Below are 16,779 nucleotides of genomic sequence, written 5' to 3'. Positions count from 1 at the left end.
CTCCATGTGGTTATTTTGTGTATCTTTGCAGTTCCTTTGCAACTCTTTGTGGTCATTTTGAGTCTTCTCCTGGTCAGCATTATGTTAATTTGAAATTTGACATTTTGCAAGTGAAGGCAAGGGGCTGCCCTGACACTTTGGGCCCCCGGGTCTGTGCCCAATAGGCCTGTTCAGTGATTTGTCAGTGTATTTATGCATTCTAGTGTTGTAACAATCAGGGAATTTATTACTTTGAAACAATACTCTGAATAATGTAGATATTCAATACCATTTTCAATACCCCAGGGAAAATTTGACTTTGAGGGCATAAAATTGATTGTTTTGTTTTTTTTACTGAAAGACAAATATACTGAGGCAATAACATGGATTACCTTTCTTTTCTTGGTAAGTAACAGAGAACAGCATAATGACTGTAGTAAACATTAACAAAAGTTTTTCACATGAAAGAAAATAATATTCTTGTGGTGGTGCACAGTCTTCACACAAGCAAAAGTGTAAAAAACGCAAAAACGCAAAAAGCAAACTGTAAAATGTTGTTGATTTAAATTTGGATAATCAGTTTTCGCACACATTTATTGTATGACTCAGAACAGAAACAGATATTTTATCACGCTTCAGTGGAAGCCTGTTCCGAATACATGATGATAACACCAGTTTCAGAGGGAAATATTGAACTCTTTACATCACCACATTTATCTGACAGCTTTAGTTGTTTTACAGATTAAGATTTTTGCATAAAAACTTAAACGTTATAAAATATGATGTTTTGTTATGAATGAAATTACAGTTGGTACAAGTACAGTTGAAACAATCAGTTCATTAATCAATCTGTCTGTTCATAGAAAACTAACGAACTATTTTGGCTGAACTTTTAAGTCGTTTTTAGTTTTTAAATATAGAATTTTTTTTTTTAATTTATAAATTTGAGGTTTTAGGTGTTCTTTTGTATTTTTTTTTAATAAATTCTAGTTGTTAGGTGTTTTTTTTCTCCCTTTTAAAATACAATTTAGCATTTGAGAGATTTTTGAATTAATTTCTTTTTTAATAACTGTGAGGTATTAGGTGTTTTGTGGTTGTTTTTAAAAATGTTTATTTAGTTATTTTTAAATCAATTTTGATGTTTGGGGAGTGTTATTTAAAACTATTTTCTTTGCACTGACTATTTTTACTTAAGGTATATTTTCCTGATTATACATAGGCTACTTTCTTTTATTTAAGTAGGCCTACGATTTCCAATGCAGGACATTTATCCTGCTTGAAACAGAGTTTTTCCACCGGGTGATATTGGTACTTTTACATAAGTAAAGGATCTGAATACTTCTTCCACTGCTGGATAACACAAAGATTGCACCAGAGGCGCAGTAAAGGCATAAACATGCAGCCATTCACAGGTTTCAGATTTATACACAGAAATTCCGTTGTTTCCGCCCTCAGAGCAGAAAATCGGCCAGAGTTCAAGAGGCGTTTACTGCGTATATCCAGCTGTTTGCTGTTCAAAGTCGCAACTTTCAGGACTCTGGCTGCAGCTGGACTGAAACCTCTCTGATTTATAATGATCGCATATTTTCTATACACCGCTCTTGCGGGTTTGGCGCTTTTGCCATTATTTCTTTTCTTGCGAAACCCTTACTTTTTACAAGACTTGAGTTATTTAATTACTTCACTTAAAATCTACCGCATCCTGAACAAAATCAGGAAGCAGAAACCCTTTCACAGTATTCTGGATCGTTTTCTGGAACAAGTGAAGAAGCAGCCGCACAAGAAGTTCATACTTTTCGAGGACAGCTCGTTCACTTACAGCCAAGCCGACAAGGAGAGCAACCGAGTGGCCCGAGCTTTGTCCTCACAGGTCCAGCTGAAGGAGGGGGACACGGTGGCCCTCTTCTTGGGAAACGAGCCGCAGTTTGTGTGGACCTGGCTCGCGCTGGCCAAACTGGGATGCACAGCTTCTTTACTGAACTACAACATCAGATCCAAGTCTCTGCTGCACTGCTTCTCCTGCTGTGAAGCCAAAGTCCTGGTCGCTGGTGCCGGTGAGCTGCGAAAACAACACCGAGATTCACTCAGTTCTGTTTTGTCATTTTAGTGTCGCTCTGCTTTATCCTATTTGCCTCGTGTTGATTTAGGAGTAGCCAAAGGTGATGATAGTTTTCCACACCTCAGCCTCTCATTCATCAACACTTGTTCAGCTCTCAGGAGATTTTTGAATGAAAGAAATTGTACTCTTTATTATCAATAATATTGAATTCATATCTTGCTGAGTATGTTCTCTGCATGCTGTCTGAAGTATATATGGACATAACTGCATAAAAAGAAACAGCTAACCTTAATGATTCCTTACTTAAAGAAGATAAATAAAATGTAACCATGTTACAATCTGAAAGAGACATCTATGAATCAAAATAAACTTCTGATTGAAAAAGTAGACTATGTAATAGAAACCCTATTTTTGAAGTAACTAAAACCTAATTTGATGTCAGCCCAGTGTTGGCATTGTACTTTTCTGCAAACAACGAAAACCTGAGTAGCAATTTACAACAAAATTATATGCTTATTTATCAGAAACTTTCTGTTTCTGATAAATAAGTTTCTTTTCTTTCTTTGATACTTTTGACACATATGCAATGATGATTCCTGTGTGATACCTATGTTGATGTTTCCAAATGTCAAGTCTAATTTGTCATGTGCTATCCGGTGCTGTGCTTTCACAAGGTCTTAGGCACCAAACTTGGGTGTTTTGTAGTTTCCAATGGCTTTTTGGGCACCAAACATAAGTACCAGGTATTTTGAGCCAAAACATGATCTTTTCCAAACCATAACCATGTACTCTTCGTGCCTAACCACAGCATTTTCAAGGTAGTTTCAAAGTATCAGCTACCTAATTTTGAGGAACTGTCACAAATCTGTGGTTTGCAGAAATTTTTTCTCTAAAATTCACAGATGCAGACACATCTGCAACTAACTTAGGGCAGCTGACGTTTTGGCGCAGGCTTGGTCATAATAGGCCTAAAGACTGTTTTCCATTTTTTACTGCCACTGCATTGACCTCCATGAGGCCTTCACTTAATTTCCTTTGTCCTTTTCTCATAGAGTTGCGAGAGGCTGTAGAGGAGGTGCTGCCCACCTTGAAGCAGCAGGGCGTCAGTGTGTTCATCTTCAGTGAGGACTGTGATGTGGAGGGTATTGAAAGCCTCTCTGACAAAATTCAGCAGGCCTCAGACGAGCCTCTGCCCCCTCAGCTGAGGGCCAATGTCGGCATTAAGAGTCCTGCGCTGTACATCTACACCTCAGGAACCACAGGTAATGTGAGAGTCCCAAATTTGACCTTCACTTTTAATCTACGTTTGTGTTTTTAGTGTGCAGACATTGAGCTGCTGAATTAGGACAATAAGGATTACATCTGTGTCTAATATTTTATACTAGGGCTTCCCAAGGCAGCTATTATTAACCACGAGAGGATGTGGATGGCAGGTTTTCTTCAGTCTGTCGCTGGCGTACGCTCCGACGATATCATCTACGTGTACCTGCCTCTTTACCACTCTGCCGGCTTTCTAATGGGACTTTGTGGAGCCATAGAAAAAGGTAACTCATTGCATCATAAAATTACAAGACATGATTTCCAAACTGCAGTCTGATGAGTTCACTAAAGGTTAAACAAACAGGTAAATGACCTTGAATGAAACTCTGATTTCCACTATTTGTATTTCAAAGTCCTAAAGGTTTACAGCTCTTATTGAGCTCTTGGTGTGAGATTACATGTTGCTGAAATCTGTGCCTCTTCATTTTCAGGCATCACTGTTGTTTTAAGACGTAAATTCTCTGCATCCCACTTCTGGAATGACTGTCGAAAGTACAATGTGACTGTCATTCAGTACATTGGAGAAATCATGCGCTACCTCTGCAACACACCAAAGGTAAACCACAGTGTATGATCATACCACTCTACCTGTAATATAAATGGCTACAACAATAAATTGATGAATAAATCATAAATGGCTTTAATGTCATCTAATGCCTGCAGCAGTCAGAAATACTACTTGTGCTCAACATAATGTGATGTTTATATCCCTGGTCTTACCTCTCCTCTAGAGGGACAATGACAGAGATCATAAAGTCAGAGTGGCTGTTGGAAACGGGATAAGGGCCGACACCTGGACTGATTTCCTCCAGCGATTTGGGGACATTCGTATCTGTGAATGCTATGGAGCAACAGAAGGAAATATAGGTTTTGTCAACTACTGCGGCAAAGTTGGAGCTATTGGCAAAGAGCATTTTCTACACAAAGTAAGAGCTTCCTTGTTTCATTTTTTTGTTGTTGTGGGACAACTTTTTACAGTTTTTTTTCTTCTGTGGATAACTTTCCGCAAAATGTAACATAATGGCAAAGTTATTTTTTGCAGCTGTTGATGTAACGAAACCCAAATATGCGTCTGAGTGACATCGTTTTGTTTGCCACACTTATGTTTCTTTATTTTCTCCCTCCTTTTTTAAAATCCTTTTATGTATGCCCACTAGTTAAAATTATATGTGAAGAAAGTCTGATGGACTGAAACATGCTAGGCCAATGGGGCAAGCAGATAAAATCTATTATGGGTCCTTGAAAAGTCATGGAAAAGTTTTGAAATAGTGTTAATTAAAATGTGTAGGAACCTCAAAAAGTTTCAACGTATTTGCTACAATATAACGTATTTGTGGTTTGTAGAAATGTAAAATACTAACTTTTTTCTGGCGATAGGGTTGTTAAATCTTTACCATGTTTTGCTCTCGGTCTGGTTTTCAGATGGGATATTCATATGCCCTCATAAGGTACGACACAGAGAAAGAGGAGCCAGTCAGAGACTCCAGAGGATTCTGTATTAAAGTCCCCAGAGGTGAGCCAATCTCTATCAAAAATTACAACTCCCTCCTGACCTTCCAGTTCTTACTGATCCATGACCTGCAGGTTTGGCTTTTACGTGCAGGAGAGACCGGTCTGTTGGTGGCAGAAATCAGCAAGAGAACACCTTTCAGCGGCTACGCCAAGAACATCAATCAGACAGAGAAGAAGAAGCTGAGAGATGTGTTTGTAAAGGGAGACCTCTACTTTAACAGTGGCGACCTTCTAAAGATTGACAGTGAGGGATTCGTCTACTTCCAGGACCGCATCGGAGACACTTTCAGGTCAGATGATGAAACAAATTGATTAAATTTGACAAGCCGAGCAAATAATGGGGTCCCCATCCGGAAACAGTATAACCGTTGATTAGATTACAATGTGAAAGGCTGAACAAAGCCTGAACTATGTGGATGGTTGACCTCAGTAGATGAATGTTACTCAGAATCCCTTCAAGTTTTATCAACTCAGGCTATGTTTGAAGTACAGTTGGAAAATAACTGTATGGAAATAAGTAATACACTTCATCACTAAGAGCTGAATTTAAGACAGAGGCCAAGAAGATTAAAGGGGTAGTTGGATTTTTTTGGGTATGGATGTATGGGGTACTTATCCATAGTCATCGTATAACATACAGTAGATGTCAGTAGCAAAACATATTTTAGCTGCCTAAATAAAGTCCCACCTAAAAAATCAATATTGCTTTAAGTATACTCTGTATTTGGAACATTTTCACCAATTCTTCTTTCTGTCAGACAGCCGTTCCAACGGGGAAGCTGTTAACGACTTTTTCCCTCATTATAACTAACTGCTCCCTTATTTACTGTCTTCGTATTTTTATCCTATACAGGTGGAAAGGAGAAAATGTGGCAACCACAGAGGTGGCCGATCATTTGCTCATGGTGGACTGCATTGAGGAGGCTAATGTCTATGGTGTGAAGGTGCCAGGTAAAAATGACACTATTAGCAATTATTAAGGAATTATAAATGACATGCTCATTAAAAAACAATTACAAATATTTTGTGTCAGAAAAAATGTGTGAAATCTCTGAAATGCAAAACTAGTATAAGCCCTTTCTCTCACCTCTGTATCTGTGTGAGTCTGTTTGTGATTTCTAAACTTATGATAAGACATCTTGGACCTGTAACCTTTCACATGCCTGTTAATCGTTAACCATTGTAATCATGAATCATGTAATCCTGCAAATATATAATAATATATGGAAATTGAAAAAAATCTGAAACAGAGAAGCACCTATTTGAAAAATCTGCACAATAAAAAGTAAGCTGTTCATACTCATACTTTGAAATAAGTACCATTATTTTTATTTTGACCTTTTTACTCTTTAGGTCATGAGGGAAGAATTGGTATGGCAGCGCTGAAGCTCAAAGAAAACATGGACTTTGATGGCACAGCTACATATCAGCATGTCAAAAACTACCTTCCGAGCTATGCAAGGCCGCGCTTCATTCGCATACAGGTAAACAAAGACTTGCTGAATAAGATAATAACACATAAATAAAATAAGGAATCTGACTGAAACTGTCTTGCAATCATTAAATATTTATTCCTCTCTGACAGGACGCACTGGTAGTAACTGGGACATTTAAGCAGATGAAGGTAAAGCTGGCGGAGGAGGGCTTCAACCCGGCTGACGTCACGGACCCTCTGTTCTACCTGGAGGACAACAAAGGCTACGTACCCATGACCCAGGAGATATTTAACTCCATCACAGAGGGAAGACTCAGGCTCTGAATGTGTTCAGTGTTTATTTTTGGATTTTCATCCTCAAAATTGTACATTTGATTTTTAGGTTTTATGTTTTTTGGATTTAGTGGCATCTAGTTGTGAGGTTACAGTTTTCAACTAACTGAATACCTCCGCTCACCCCTCCCTTTTGAAGAGCGTAGGACAGTATTTCCCAAACCTCTCCTTGAGTACCACCTGTCCTGCATGTTTTAGATCTCTCCTTGACTTAACACAACTAATTCAAATGATCAACTCGTCATGATCTTCTGAAGCTGATCCTGCTGCTCCTTTAATTGATAAAGGATGCCAATAAATGACAAATGGCCTGCACATTTCATAAGCTACCTGTGGAATATATTATGTTCTGAAATATTTCAAAGGATATAATTTTGTTTTAAGCACTTTTTAATAAAAAAAAAAATGTTTTAAATTTTGATTGTAAACAAGCAAAGCAATCCCAAGTCATTGATACATTTAGGTAGTGATTGATTCAGGCAAAAACTGACTGTGCCAGCTCAACATCAACACAGCTGGTACAGCAAATTGCTTAATTATTGAATAGCTGAATTCATTTTTGTGTATAAACCACACTGTAAAATCTGACAATTTGATCGTACTTAAAGTAATCTTGGAAACTGATTGCCTTAAAAGTAAACATAGCTATTAATCTGAATCATATCTAATTGTTAAGTTTACTCAAAATTTAGCAGTATTTACTTACTTTTGTGAAGTCATTGAAATGTAAAAACGATAAGTGAAATTACATAGTCCTTTCTAAGTGTTAGCAACTTCAGTGAACCAAGTTTGTCTGACTTAACTTGATTATGACAAAGAAGATTTTACCAATCATGAAGGTAGGAGATCTGCGAGTTCAGTTTTGTTAACATATTTAAGAAAATACAAATATGGTTGACTGGTATGCAACCAGTAGACTGTAGATATACAGTAAAATTGGTTTACTGAACTTCCTAAAGCATAGAAAGATTGATTTAATTAAGTTTGTCATTTTTAAGTTGCAACAACTTCACAAAATTAAGTAAATATGAGATTTTTAAGTAAAAAAAAAATAGGCGGTTTTTTAAGATAAAATCAATTTGTCACATTTTCCAGTGTACTGCACACTTCTGTCAGCTTAACTAGAGGAGCTTCGGTGCAGGGGCAGTTTCCAGTGGTGTAGGAGAAGGAGCTGTGTTGGCTACAGGAGAAGAAGACATACAGTTCATTCTTCTGCAGGTGGAGGACAAGTGTTTCTGAGTTGCCTGTGAAACCTTGACAGGGCAGCACAGCTGGTGCCGGCCGCATTGCACCCACGGGTTGCAAAAACTGGGCACGCTGTAGAACTTTGTCAGCTTTTTCAGGACCTGTTTACCCAGGAGATTCGAAGGCATTTCTGTAATCTTAAACATTGGTCCGGATCCTGCTGCTGATGGTGCGCTGGGGAGGGTGTCTGCAACATCTTTAAGAACAGGCCTCTTGTCAAAGTCATAGCCAGGCAGCGGCCCGATGTAAGTGTACGGCAGAGGCTCGCTGCTGCAGCTGAGAGACCGCATTGGCCTCCTGGAACGATTCCAAGCCTTGTCAATCCACAGCTCCACTTGAGCCTTGTCCAGGCTGGAGGCGGTGTCCTCTCCCTCCTCAGAAATGGTGTCTGAGTTGGGGTCTTGGTTTTCCTCTGTTGCATCTCCTTTCCCTGATTTTGGTTGGTCTGTGTTGTTCAGAGCCTGCGTCTCAGCCAGAAGAGTGGAAGCCGTTTTGGAGATGATGCTCCAGTCCTTAAGGATGTCATCTGCTGTGGTGAACTGTGAGGTCACTGTGAACCGGATGATGCGCTTGGTGTGAATGTCTGCTGGGATGAGGTACATGGTTCCTGACCGGGTCAGTCTCCTCAGCAGCTCCTGGGTCAAAGCATTTCCTCCCTAGAAGAAGTAAATGGATATTCATAAACGCCTTCGGCTCATGAGCAAACCTGGAGCCTTCTCAGTGACATCAAGTCAAGGTTTCGGCTCTTTTTAATGATCACTGATATGACTCTGCCCTTCACCTGAGCTTGATAAAGCCAGTTAACCTTATTCAATAACTCACCTTTGAACAAGGTGTGACTGGGACATTTCGACAATGATTAGCCAGTGAAAGACATGTTGCTTCACAAAGTTTATAAACGTTACATATTTGTGTCACATACTTTCAGACAGAAGACCACCAAGCCGAGGTGCCTCTCAGCAGGAACCTCAAAATTTGGATCACTTCTTATGTGAGACTCCAACAGCTTTGCCATCTCAATGCCCTGAAAAAATACAGAAAAAATATATATGTAAATCCTGAAACTTAAAAACAAATTTTGTGGGTTGTCACTGAATTCCCTACAGTAAATACTCTTTGTGCTAGGTCCTCTTTTTTTGTGATCAAATGTTTATTTTTCAGTATTGGAAGTGAGAAAAACAAAATCATCAGCCTCCACGTACATCTGTAATGCTGGACGTAGGGCTGGGTATTAGTACTCGATACCTTCACACCAGCGTTTCCCAAACATCTCCCTGAGTACTACTTGTCCCTCATGTTTTAGATCTGTCCCTGCACTATCGCAGCTGATTCAAATGATCAACTCGTCATGAACTCCTGAAGCTGCTTGATAACAAGCTGATAATTTGATCTAAAACATGGAGGACTAGTGGTGCCCAAGGAGAGGTTTGGAAAATACTGATGCTATTTTTTAAACAATACGCAACGGTTACTGGGCTTATGTATGAAATTCGTCAAGTGCCCAACAAAGGATTTGTCCTTCCAGTCTTTAAAGTTTCCCTTGATCTTCTTCCCCATCATGGATGGCACACAGGTAAGACAACCCTAAACAAGACTAAAATTATTTAAGTAATATCTTTAAATAAATATCTTTACATATGTGATTATATAAATACAAATTTAAAAAAATAATAATGTATAAACGGATTCACATTGAGAATTTCTTGTGTACTTTGATTGTTAATAAGGTGTCAGAATACATTTAAAAAAGCATAAAAATGTAGATTGTTTGTTTAAAAATATAGAGTCAGGGGAAGGTACCCATTAATGTCTTAAAGTCCTAGAAACGCCCCTGCATACACCTGAGGTTAAAAACAGGCAATTTATTTAATATATAGACAGAGAAATATTAATAATTGTTTGTTTATTAACTGGCCCCTTTGCAAAAGTGGCCCCAGTGCAAAGCAAGCAGAGAGCTTATGTCTAATAATGAAAGAATCCTTTGGGAAAGTTCATAGAAAAGCTTCCACCTTAACAACTTTTTGGCACATCAGACCTAAAAGCTAGGTCTGCATCTGATATTTTATATTCACCTCTAAAATAATTTGCACAAAGAGAACTGAATGCCACTTACATGTCTGATATGAGCCTGGAGATTTTTCAGTCCAAAGGAGCGCATAACAAACCAGAGTTTGAGAGAACGGAAGCGTCGGCTGAGGGGAATTTGCCAATGCTGAACAACAGAACAAAAACATCGGTGCATGAAATGATTTATTATGATAACTGAATCTTAAATGAGGTGAAAAAATGACAGTATGATACCATAAAGTCCGTGGCTGCCTGTGAGTTTTCATGTCTGAGGTAAACTGGATCAACAGTGAACGTCTGCTGGAGCTTATATTTATCTTTTACCCTGAAAAAACAAAGTTAAACCACATTTTCAACACAGCAAACATCCTTTGGATTTATTTTTTTAATTCTTTTTTTATTTCAGGCCAACTTTTTTTAAAAAAGAAATGATGTGAGATGAGGCTTCAGAGTTCTTTCTTACCAGAAAGCTGTGCAGTCAAAATGAACCATCATCCATTTGGAAGGGTTGAAGACAAAAGAGTCAGCAAACTCAATGCCTTGCAGGGACCAGCGGAGCTCAGGACAGAAATAGGCTGAACCAGCATATGCAGCATCAACATGCAGCCACAGTCCTTCTTCTGCACCTGTTAGACATTTAAATGGCAACTATAACTCTTCAAATGTATCTCAGTGAAACATAAACACATTTTGACCTTAAAGGCAGTGATAAACCGACATTACTGGGAGTATTTTTTATTTTTTTTACTGGGAGTATATTTGAATACATACAAACTGGTCCCAGTTCAGACAGGTTGTCGAAGGCACAGACTCCTGTGGTCCCCAGAGTTGCACACAGCTGAACAGGATAAAAACAAAATCACTTATAAGATATAACATTAAATGTTGACATTTTGTCGTATATTTTCATTTCTTTTTAATAAGAACATTTTTTTTCACACATTGTAGCTCCCATAATCTTTAAGTATTGTACAAATACGTTTTTTCACCCAGTGTTGAAACCAAACTTACACCCAGTATCTTGTTGATGAATAATGAAGGCTTTCAAAAAGTAGCTGCCAGTGTTACAACATAACATAACAGACCGCCAAGAACATGATGTCAGCTAAAACATGTAAAACCACTGGCTTAATTCTGACATTCTCCACCCGAACACCCACATGCTTCCCCATCCTTCAGTGTCAAATACCAACCATGAAAGGGACCAGTCCTCTCCTCCTGTCCTCCTGTATGGCTTGTTTCAAAGTGTCTCCTCTCAGAGACAGCTGCTCATCAGTGGCCAGAAACCTGATCTTCACTAGAGAGATCAGACCTGCTTTCTCAACTGAGGAATGAGCCTATAAAAGTAAGCACACATCACATGAATAACTGAATAACACACATCAAATCAGTTTCTCAGTTTATTCATGTAATTGATAGGAGGTTATTGCACAAGAAATGGTCACACTGACCTGATCTGAAGCGTAGGCCACCAGTCTTGAATTCAGGACCGAGTCGTCCACATCCTGGTCGAGCTCAGCACGAAGCTGCATTATTTTGTCTTTCCGGGCTGCCAGCAGAGCAACCAGCGTGCTCTCACTGACTGTGCTCTAACAGGAGAGCCAGGTAGAAGAGAGAGAAAATAAGTTACAACAGAGACAATGTGTAAAGGTTTAAAACAAACAGACAAGACTGCTGCAAACCTGCAGTATGCCTCCACCTCTGCTGTCAGGATGGTGGTGCAGGAAGAAGGAGGGGAGCCCTAGTGCTTTACACAACCAGTCCATCACATTCATTTCCAGCTCTGTGCATGCTGGGCTGGAGGCCTGTTCAGAATTTACAACTGACAATTTAATTTATCCAGATGGAGAAATTCAAATATTGTGATTAGGGCTGGCACAATATTACATTTTCACTACACCTCAGTATCACGGCTGAAAGACCTAACAATGATAATATTATCACGATATCTATAGAAAATTTAAAATAATGTTATCAGGATTTTGTCTCTTTTTTGGTAAATGAATAACGGGTACACTCAAAATACGAGTGTATGGGGGTGGAGGGGGAAACAAAGAGGAACATTAAAAAAAATATGCAAGTTGTGCCGAATTATTAGCACAATATTATTATCATGATCATTTGTGTATTATTAAATCTCTTAAATCTCTAATCTGCTGGATCCCACAGTTGATCCACCATTATAGCTGCAGGCAGTGTGGACAAATGTGCAAACACACACACACACACACACACACACACACACACACACACACACACACACAAACAAATAAATTCTAAACAAGGTAACAACATTTTCAGAAATTTCTAATATGCAAAGTTTATGCACAAAACATCTTGAATTTTCCACTAACTGTGATACATCTTGTAGCTGCAATGACGTGTTGAAACAAGAATATACAAAAATAAAAAATGCATTATTATTACACTTTCTTTTTCTAACTATAAAGCTAAAACCAGGGTTCAAGGGGTTAACATGATATCAGTATGTCATTTTATAAATATCACAGTTATATTCAATACTAGTTGTGATGTTTTTAGGTAATGTAGAGAAGAAAAAAGTGCAGGTTCCCCTCACCCAGGTGAATCCAACACAGTTGATGGCATCAGCCAGCATGTCTCCGAGCATTGAGGGCCATGAAGTCAGACTGGGGTAGTAGGCGTGCATATGAGGGCTCTGCCAGTGAACCACCTGAAGAAAAAGATGAGAAAATACTTGCTTTATTGCCATAAATTCAAATTTACTGATATGATTATGTAGTGGTTCTCAACCACTATTTATTTTCACTATTTTATTCACTTTAGAGTGAACCAAATGTGAGTACTAGTCATAAGAATAACTTCACTGAGCATAGGTTTTACTTTCTTTACAGTTCTACACCATAAAAAGAGATTATTTGTTTTATCTTAAAAAAGTTAATGTCAGAGCTGCCTCAAATTTGAGAAGTCTAGTTTAATCATTATTAATTTACCTCAACTTGTCCTCTTACATTCAATCAACTTAAACTTCCAGCGCAGTGTCAACACATGCTTTTTAAAGTTAAAAAAAAAAGCATTTCCACAGTGTATCTTGGTCTTGATCATATAGAACAACCAAAATCTTTTTAAATCAAGGTCCCTGGGGTGAAAATCTTATCAAAATCTAGGTCCATGACCTAATATGGGTCAATTTAGGGGTCCGTTACACTAAAAAGGCTGAGAACCACTGTGAAAATGGGTGACATTTGGAACTTACTCCTGGCATAATGACTTTCTCGATGTCGTTGAAGATACTCTCCCAGTCCTCCGGCTCTGTGGGCGCAGCATCAGGGAGAAGCTCCTTCATGTAACCCGGTTTCACATCTGGAATCACCCTCCTCTCCCTGATGGAGTCCAGGTACTGTGTAATGTAGTCCACCAGCTCCTTACCTGATCAGTAACAGACACTGTAACATCTGGAATGATGTGTTTCCATATTCCCATGTTTACTTATCATTATTCGCAGTGAAATACATAACAACACATACAAAATGCGTCAATGATAAAATATAAGTTATGATTACCTCTGCGATTGTATTCCTCAGCCTGCATGTTTTTTTTGTTTTCTGATGAGAGCTCTTGGGGTTAATTTTTGTGTGTGTAAGAGGCGGCTGCAGTGATGCTTTGTGTATTGTGTGGCAGAGATCACAGAACTATATAGACCCTCCAGTGACAAACACGCCCTGAGTTGGTGACGCATTTTAATCGCCATACAAATATCCTTCACATATTCTATCAATCATTGGAGTAAGTGGTCACAACACCCATTCACTCCACATTTGTACTAAATATTTACCTTTCTCTGGTTGGTAATGAGTAAGTTATTCACTTTTCAGGGACATGATACTGTATTTAACATGATAGAACAATGTTATCAATGGTTAAACTGATAGTTTACATAAATGCATTTTTTTAATGTAATATACATCAGTCCCTTGGCACCTGTAACAAATATTCTCTCTATATATAGAAAAAAATACAATCTAGTCCATACTCAACTATATATGCAAGATTATGACTTGCTGTGTATCTGAAATACATTTGCTATATGATATGAAACCATGTATTTAAAAATGAGTTTTGGAATTTATTGTAAAATACATCAAGCATATTTGCATTTTATTGGAGCTTAACTTTAACCTTTCAGTTATTTAAAAAAACACACGTCTTTTACCCTATAAACTACCTAAACAAATTTAGCTATTTTTGTAAAAATAAACAATAATGATAAGTTTTACAATGTATTTGTTGATCCCTTACATGATTAAACTGATTGATGCATCATTGTGTATATAGCATTTTACAGATGTAGCTGGTTGAGTTGGAGCATATTTGAAGTACTTTAGGCCTCCTCCAAAGGTATAGGAGATAAAACTGATTTAAAAAAAGTTCTGTTACACAAAATTATATTATTTCTTGTTCTTTGACTTTTCATACTTTTCAGCAGATCCACTGATATATTTATGCCCTGGAAACACCTCACCTGGCTCCGTCAAAAAAAAAAACCCCGACCACCAGCACCTCTAAAGCTCACTTATTAACACACTTTTTAATCCATAGAAAAACAAACAAAAACATTTTGTTGTTTAAAGGTTGTGGATGATACTGGACTATTTCTTGGCCAGGAGCCCTTGCTGGGCAACCAGTGAAGACTCCAGCCAGTTACTGGTTCAGGGCCAAGAGATAGTCTGTCCACTTTAGAACAATGGTGTCCTCTCATAACTGATCCAATTAACATTCTTTGCTATTTCCTGTTATCATGTGGCCTGAACACATTGCAGAAGATGACTGTTAGAGCAAAATTATATTTGTATTAGATGATGACTCTTCACTAACAAACAAAAGGGTTAATTATAAGGGGAAATTACAAAAAATGAACAATGAATGAACACACAGTAAAAGGCAACAGGATGACGAGGGCAAACCCATCAAAGTCACAGCTTATCGCTGCCTTTTAAACTCTGACAAAAGCCGGAGCAGCACCTGGACTGTTCACACACCATGCTGTTTACTGTGCATTGTGCTCGCCCTCATCCGGCTCTCTGGGGAAGCTAATGGTTCGACGCAAATCGAGTCATAATTCAAACACACTAAGCACTCACCTTTGTTATAGAGACAATGGTGAGAGGCAATTCATAGAGTCAACAAAACATATAAAGCACCAGAAGATGGCAATCTAAGCCATTTAAAATCTGTATTAATATCAAAATATCAGATTTAATGAACTTACTTTTTTTTTTCAGGGACAATTTGCACACTGTGTATTATTTATCAACACAACTTACAGGTAATTAATCAGACACAGTCTTTTCTCTCTCTCTTTTTTTCTGTCCAGCACCTGTAAAAATTCAGATTGGATTCATACAGCAGAATGTTACAAAAGACAGTTTTGGTTTTGGTTTGCGCACATTTTGCCAAAAATGATTCACCAAATCTGTTACAGTGTTCAAACTGTTGTGAGTTAATCCCAAGTTTGCCATTAAACCATAAGACAAAGAGAATAGTTAAGGATTGCCATGTTATTCATTATAACACTCTTTTAAAGAAACTGACCATATTGCGTTTTACTGGAATTGTATCATATGATTTCAAAAGGAACCAAAAAATTGATTGATTGAAACTAATTACATTTAAAACACGGATGGTATGTTTGTTTTCCACAAAACCTGAATTTTAACATTTATTCTTGTAAATCCACGCAACCAAAGTTGAGTTTAAAGGTCTAGTTTTAAGAATTTAGTAGCATCTATTGATGTGGCTGCAGAACTGAAACTTCTCTCATGTGCCAAGTTTTAAGGAGAACTAAGGTGGCCAGGGCCAAAATGTGAAAATGTGAATTTCCCCCTTAGCCAGTTTTTGGTTTGTGCATTCTGGGCTACTGTAGAAACACATTGTAGACTCTGTAGTAGAGTAGCTCATCTATTTTATATGCAGTTGCAGTTGCTTAATGCGCCACTTAGCAACTTTCAGAGGGATGAACAGGATTCTGCCTCCGATGCTGTATGTAGATATAAATGTCTCATTTTAAGGTAGCAAAAATACTGTACAACTCATCTTTTTTTTTTTTAAATGAATATTCACTAATGAAAACATTGTTCTGAATATACCATTTTTCCATACATTCCTCTTAATGTCACACACTGGACCTTTAAACCCACAAGTTCTTTTAATCTTAGCAATAACTGTTACAGATGTTTGATCCCACTGAAGGCAGGAAGCCCAGTGGCAGGCAATGACTAGTAATAGTAAGTGTGCGTGTGTGTGTGTGTGTGTGTGTGTGTGTGTGTGTGTGTGTGTGTGCACAGCACAATACACTCAAGTAAATGTTATGTGATATGAAGCTGAGCACACTGTGACTATTGTGCTCCTTGTGGGCCTTTACATCTGAGAGTCCGAGCCTGATGAAAGCAGATTTAACTAGGCCTATGATTGCGTGATTGACATAACATCAAAGTCAAAGTGCCTCCTGATGGATCCTTTTTTGTTGCTTTTATTCAAATTAGCCGAAAATATCAACATGACATCAGCTTGTCACAAAAGACAACAAACACTAGGGTGATATTTCAAAACAAAAATCAGAAACAATTCATAGAAAGAGGATTTGGCCAGATTGACATGAATAGGAGCAGAAACGACACACTCACTCTTTATGAGGCTGTGAATGAAGATGCAAAAAGGTAAACAAGAGCTAGATATGAGCTTAAAAATGTTGCTTTATGGTGAAAGCAATTTTGCTTCACTATAACACACCACTGTAATTTCAGTTAAGATTTAAGGTAGAATATTACTGAATTCAATTGAGGTTTGCTTA

The 16,779-nt window shown here is 38.0% G+C and overlaps 2 protein-coding genes across 2 annotated transcripts; one reads left to right on the top strand and one right to left on the bottom strand.

The window, feature by feature from the left end:
* The first annotated feature begins 1,497 nt into the window (after positions 1–1,497).
* Positions 1,498–7,015, top strand: LOC121942786 (very long-chain acyl-CoA synthetase-like). Its single transcript, XM_042486044.1, has 10 exons — positions 1,498–2,033; positions 3,091–3,300; positions 3,424–3,582; positions 3,790–3,914; positions 4,090–4,284; positions 4,781–4,871; positions 4,962–5,160; positions 5,724–5,821; positions 6,224–6,354; positions 6,456–7,015. Exons 1-10 carry the CDS (start codon positions 1,553–1,555, stop codon positions 6,627–6,629), a joined length of 1,863 nt encoding a protein of 620 aa, XP_042341978.1. The 5' UTR covers positions 1,498–1,552; the 3' UTR covers positions 6,630–7,015.
* A 727-nt stretch (positions 7,016–7,742) lies between these two features.
* hdc (histidine decarboxylase) lies at positions 7,743–13,520 on the bottom strand. Its single transcript, XM_042489123.1, has 12 exons — positions 13,493–13,520; positions 13,186–13,358; positions 12,529–12,642; positions 11,633–11,755; positions 11,402–11,539; positions 11,144–11,287; positions 10,722–10,788; positions 10,414–10,576; positions 10,185–10,275; positions 9,997–10,095; positions 8,806–8,907; positions 7,743–8,539 (listed from the first exon to the last, which is right to left on the bottom strand). The coding sequence occupies exons 1-12, from the start codon at positions 13,518–13,520 to the stop codon at positions 7,760–7,762; spliced, it is 2,022 nt and encodes a 673-aa protein (XP_042345057.1). The 3' UTR covers positions 7,743–7,759.
* Positions 13,521–16,779: the final 3,259 nt, after the last annotated feature.

Source organism: Plectropomus leopardus, chromosome 1 (assembly GCF_008729295.1).
Source record: "Plectropomus leopardus isolate mb chromosome 1, YSFRI_Pleo_2.0, whole genome shotgun sequence".
In the NCBI taxonomy this organism is placed as follows: Eukaryota; Metazoa; Chordata; class Actinopteri; order Perciformes; family Serranidae; genus Plectropomus; species Plectropomus leopardus.
The sequence above is the reverse complement of the archived record's forward strand: the minus strand, read 5'-3'. Positions and strand labels throughout refer to the sequence as shown.

What these genes read in the sequence shown, in the direction of transcription:
- LOC121942786 (XM_042486044.1), top strand. Translation starts at nt 1,553, where the DNA reads ATGATCGCATATTTTCTATACACCGCTCTTGCGGGTTTGGCGCTTTTG. An exon ending in CTGTATTAAAGTCCCCAGAG is followed by an intron (nt 4,872 to 4,961) that starts GTGAGCCAATCT and finishes TTTTACGTGCAG; the next exon opens with GAGAGACCGGTCTGTTGGTG. An exon ending in CTATGGTGTGAAGGTGCCAG is followed by an intron (nt 5,822 to 6,223) that starts GTAAAAATGACA and finishes TTTACTCTTTAG; the next exon opens with GTCATGAGGGAAGAATTGGT.
- hdc (XM_042489123.1), bottom strand. Translation starts at nt 13,520, where the DNA reads ATGCAGGCTGAGGAATACAATCGCAGAG. An exon ending in GTCTGAACTGGGACCAGTTT is followed by an intron (nt 10,577 to 10,721) that starts GTATGTATTCAA and finishes AATGTCTAACAG; the next exon opens with GTGCAGAAGAAGGACTGTGG. An exon ending in TCCAGGCTCATATCAGACAT is followed by an intron (nt 8,908 to 9,996) that starts GTAAGTGGCATT and finishes GTATTTTTTCAG; the next exon opens with GGCATTGAGATGGCAAAGCT.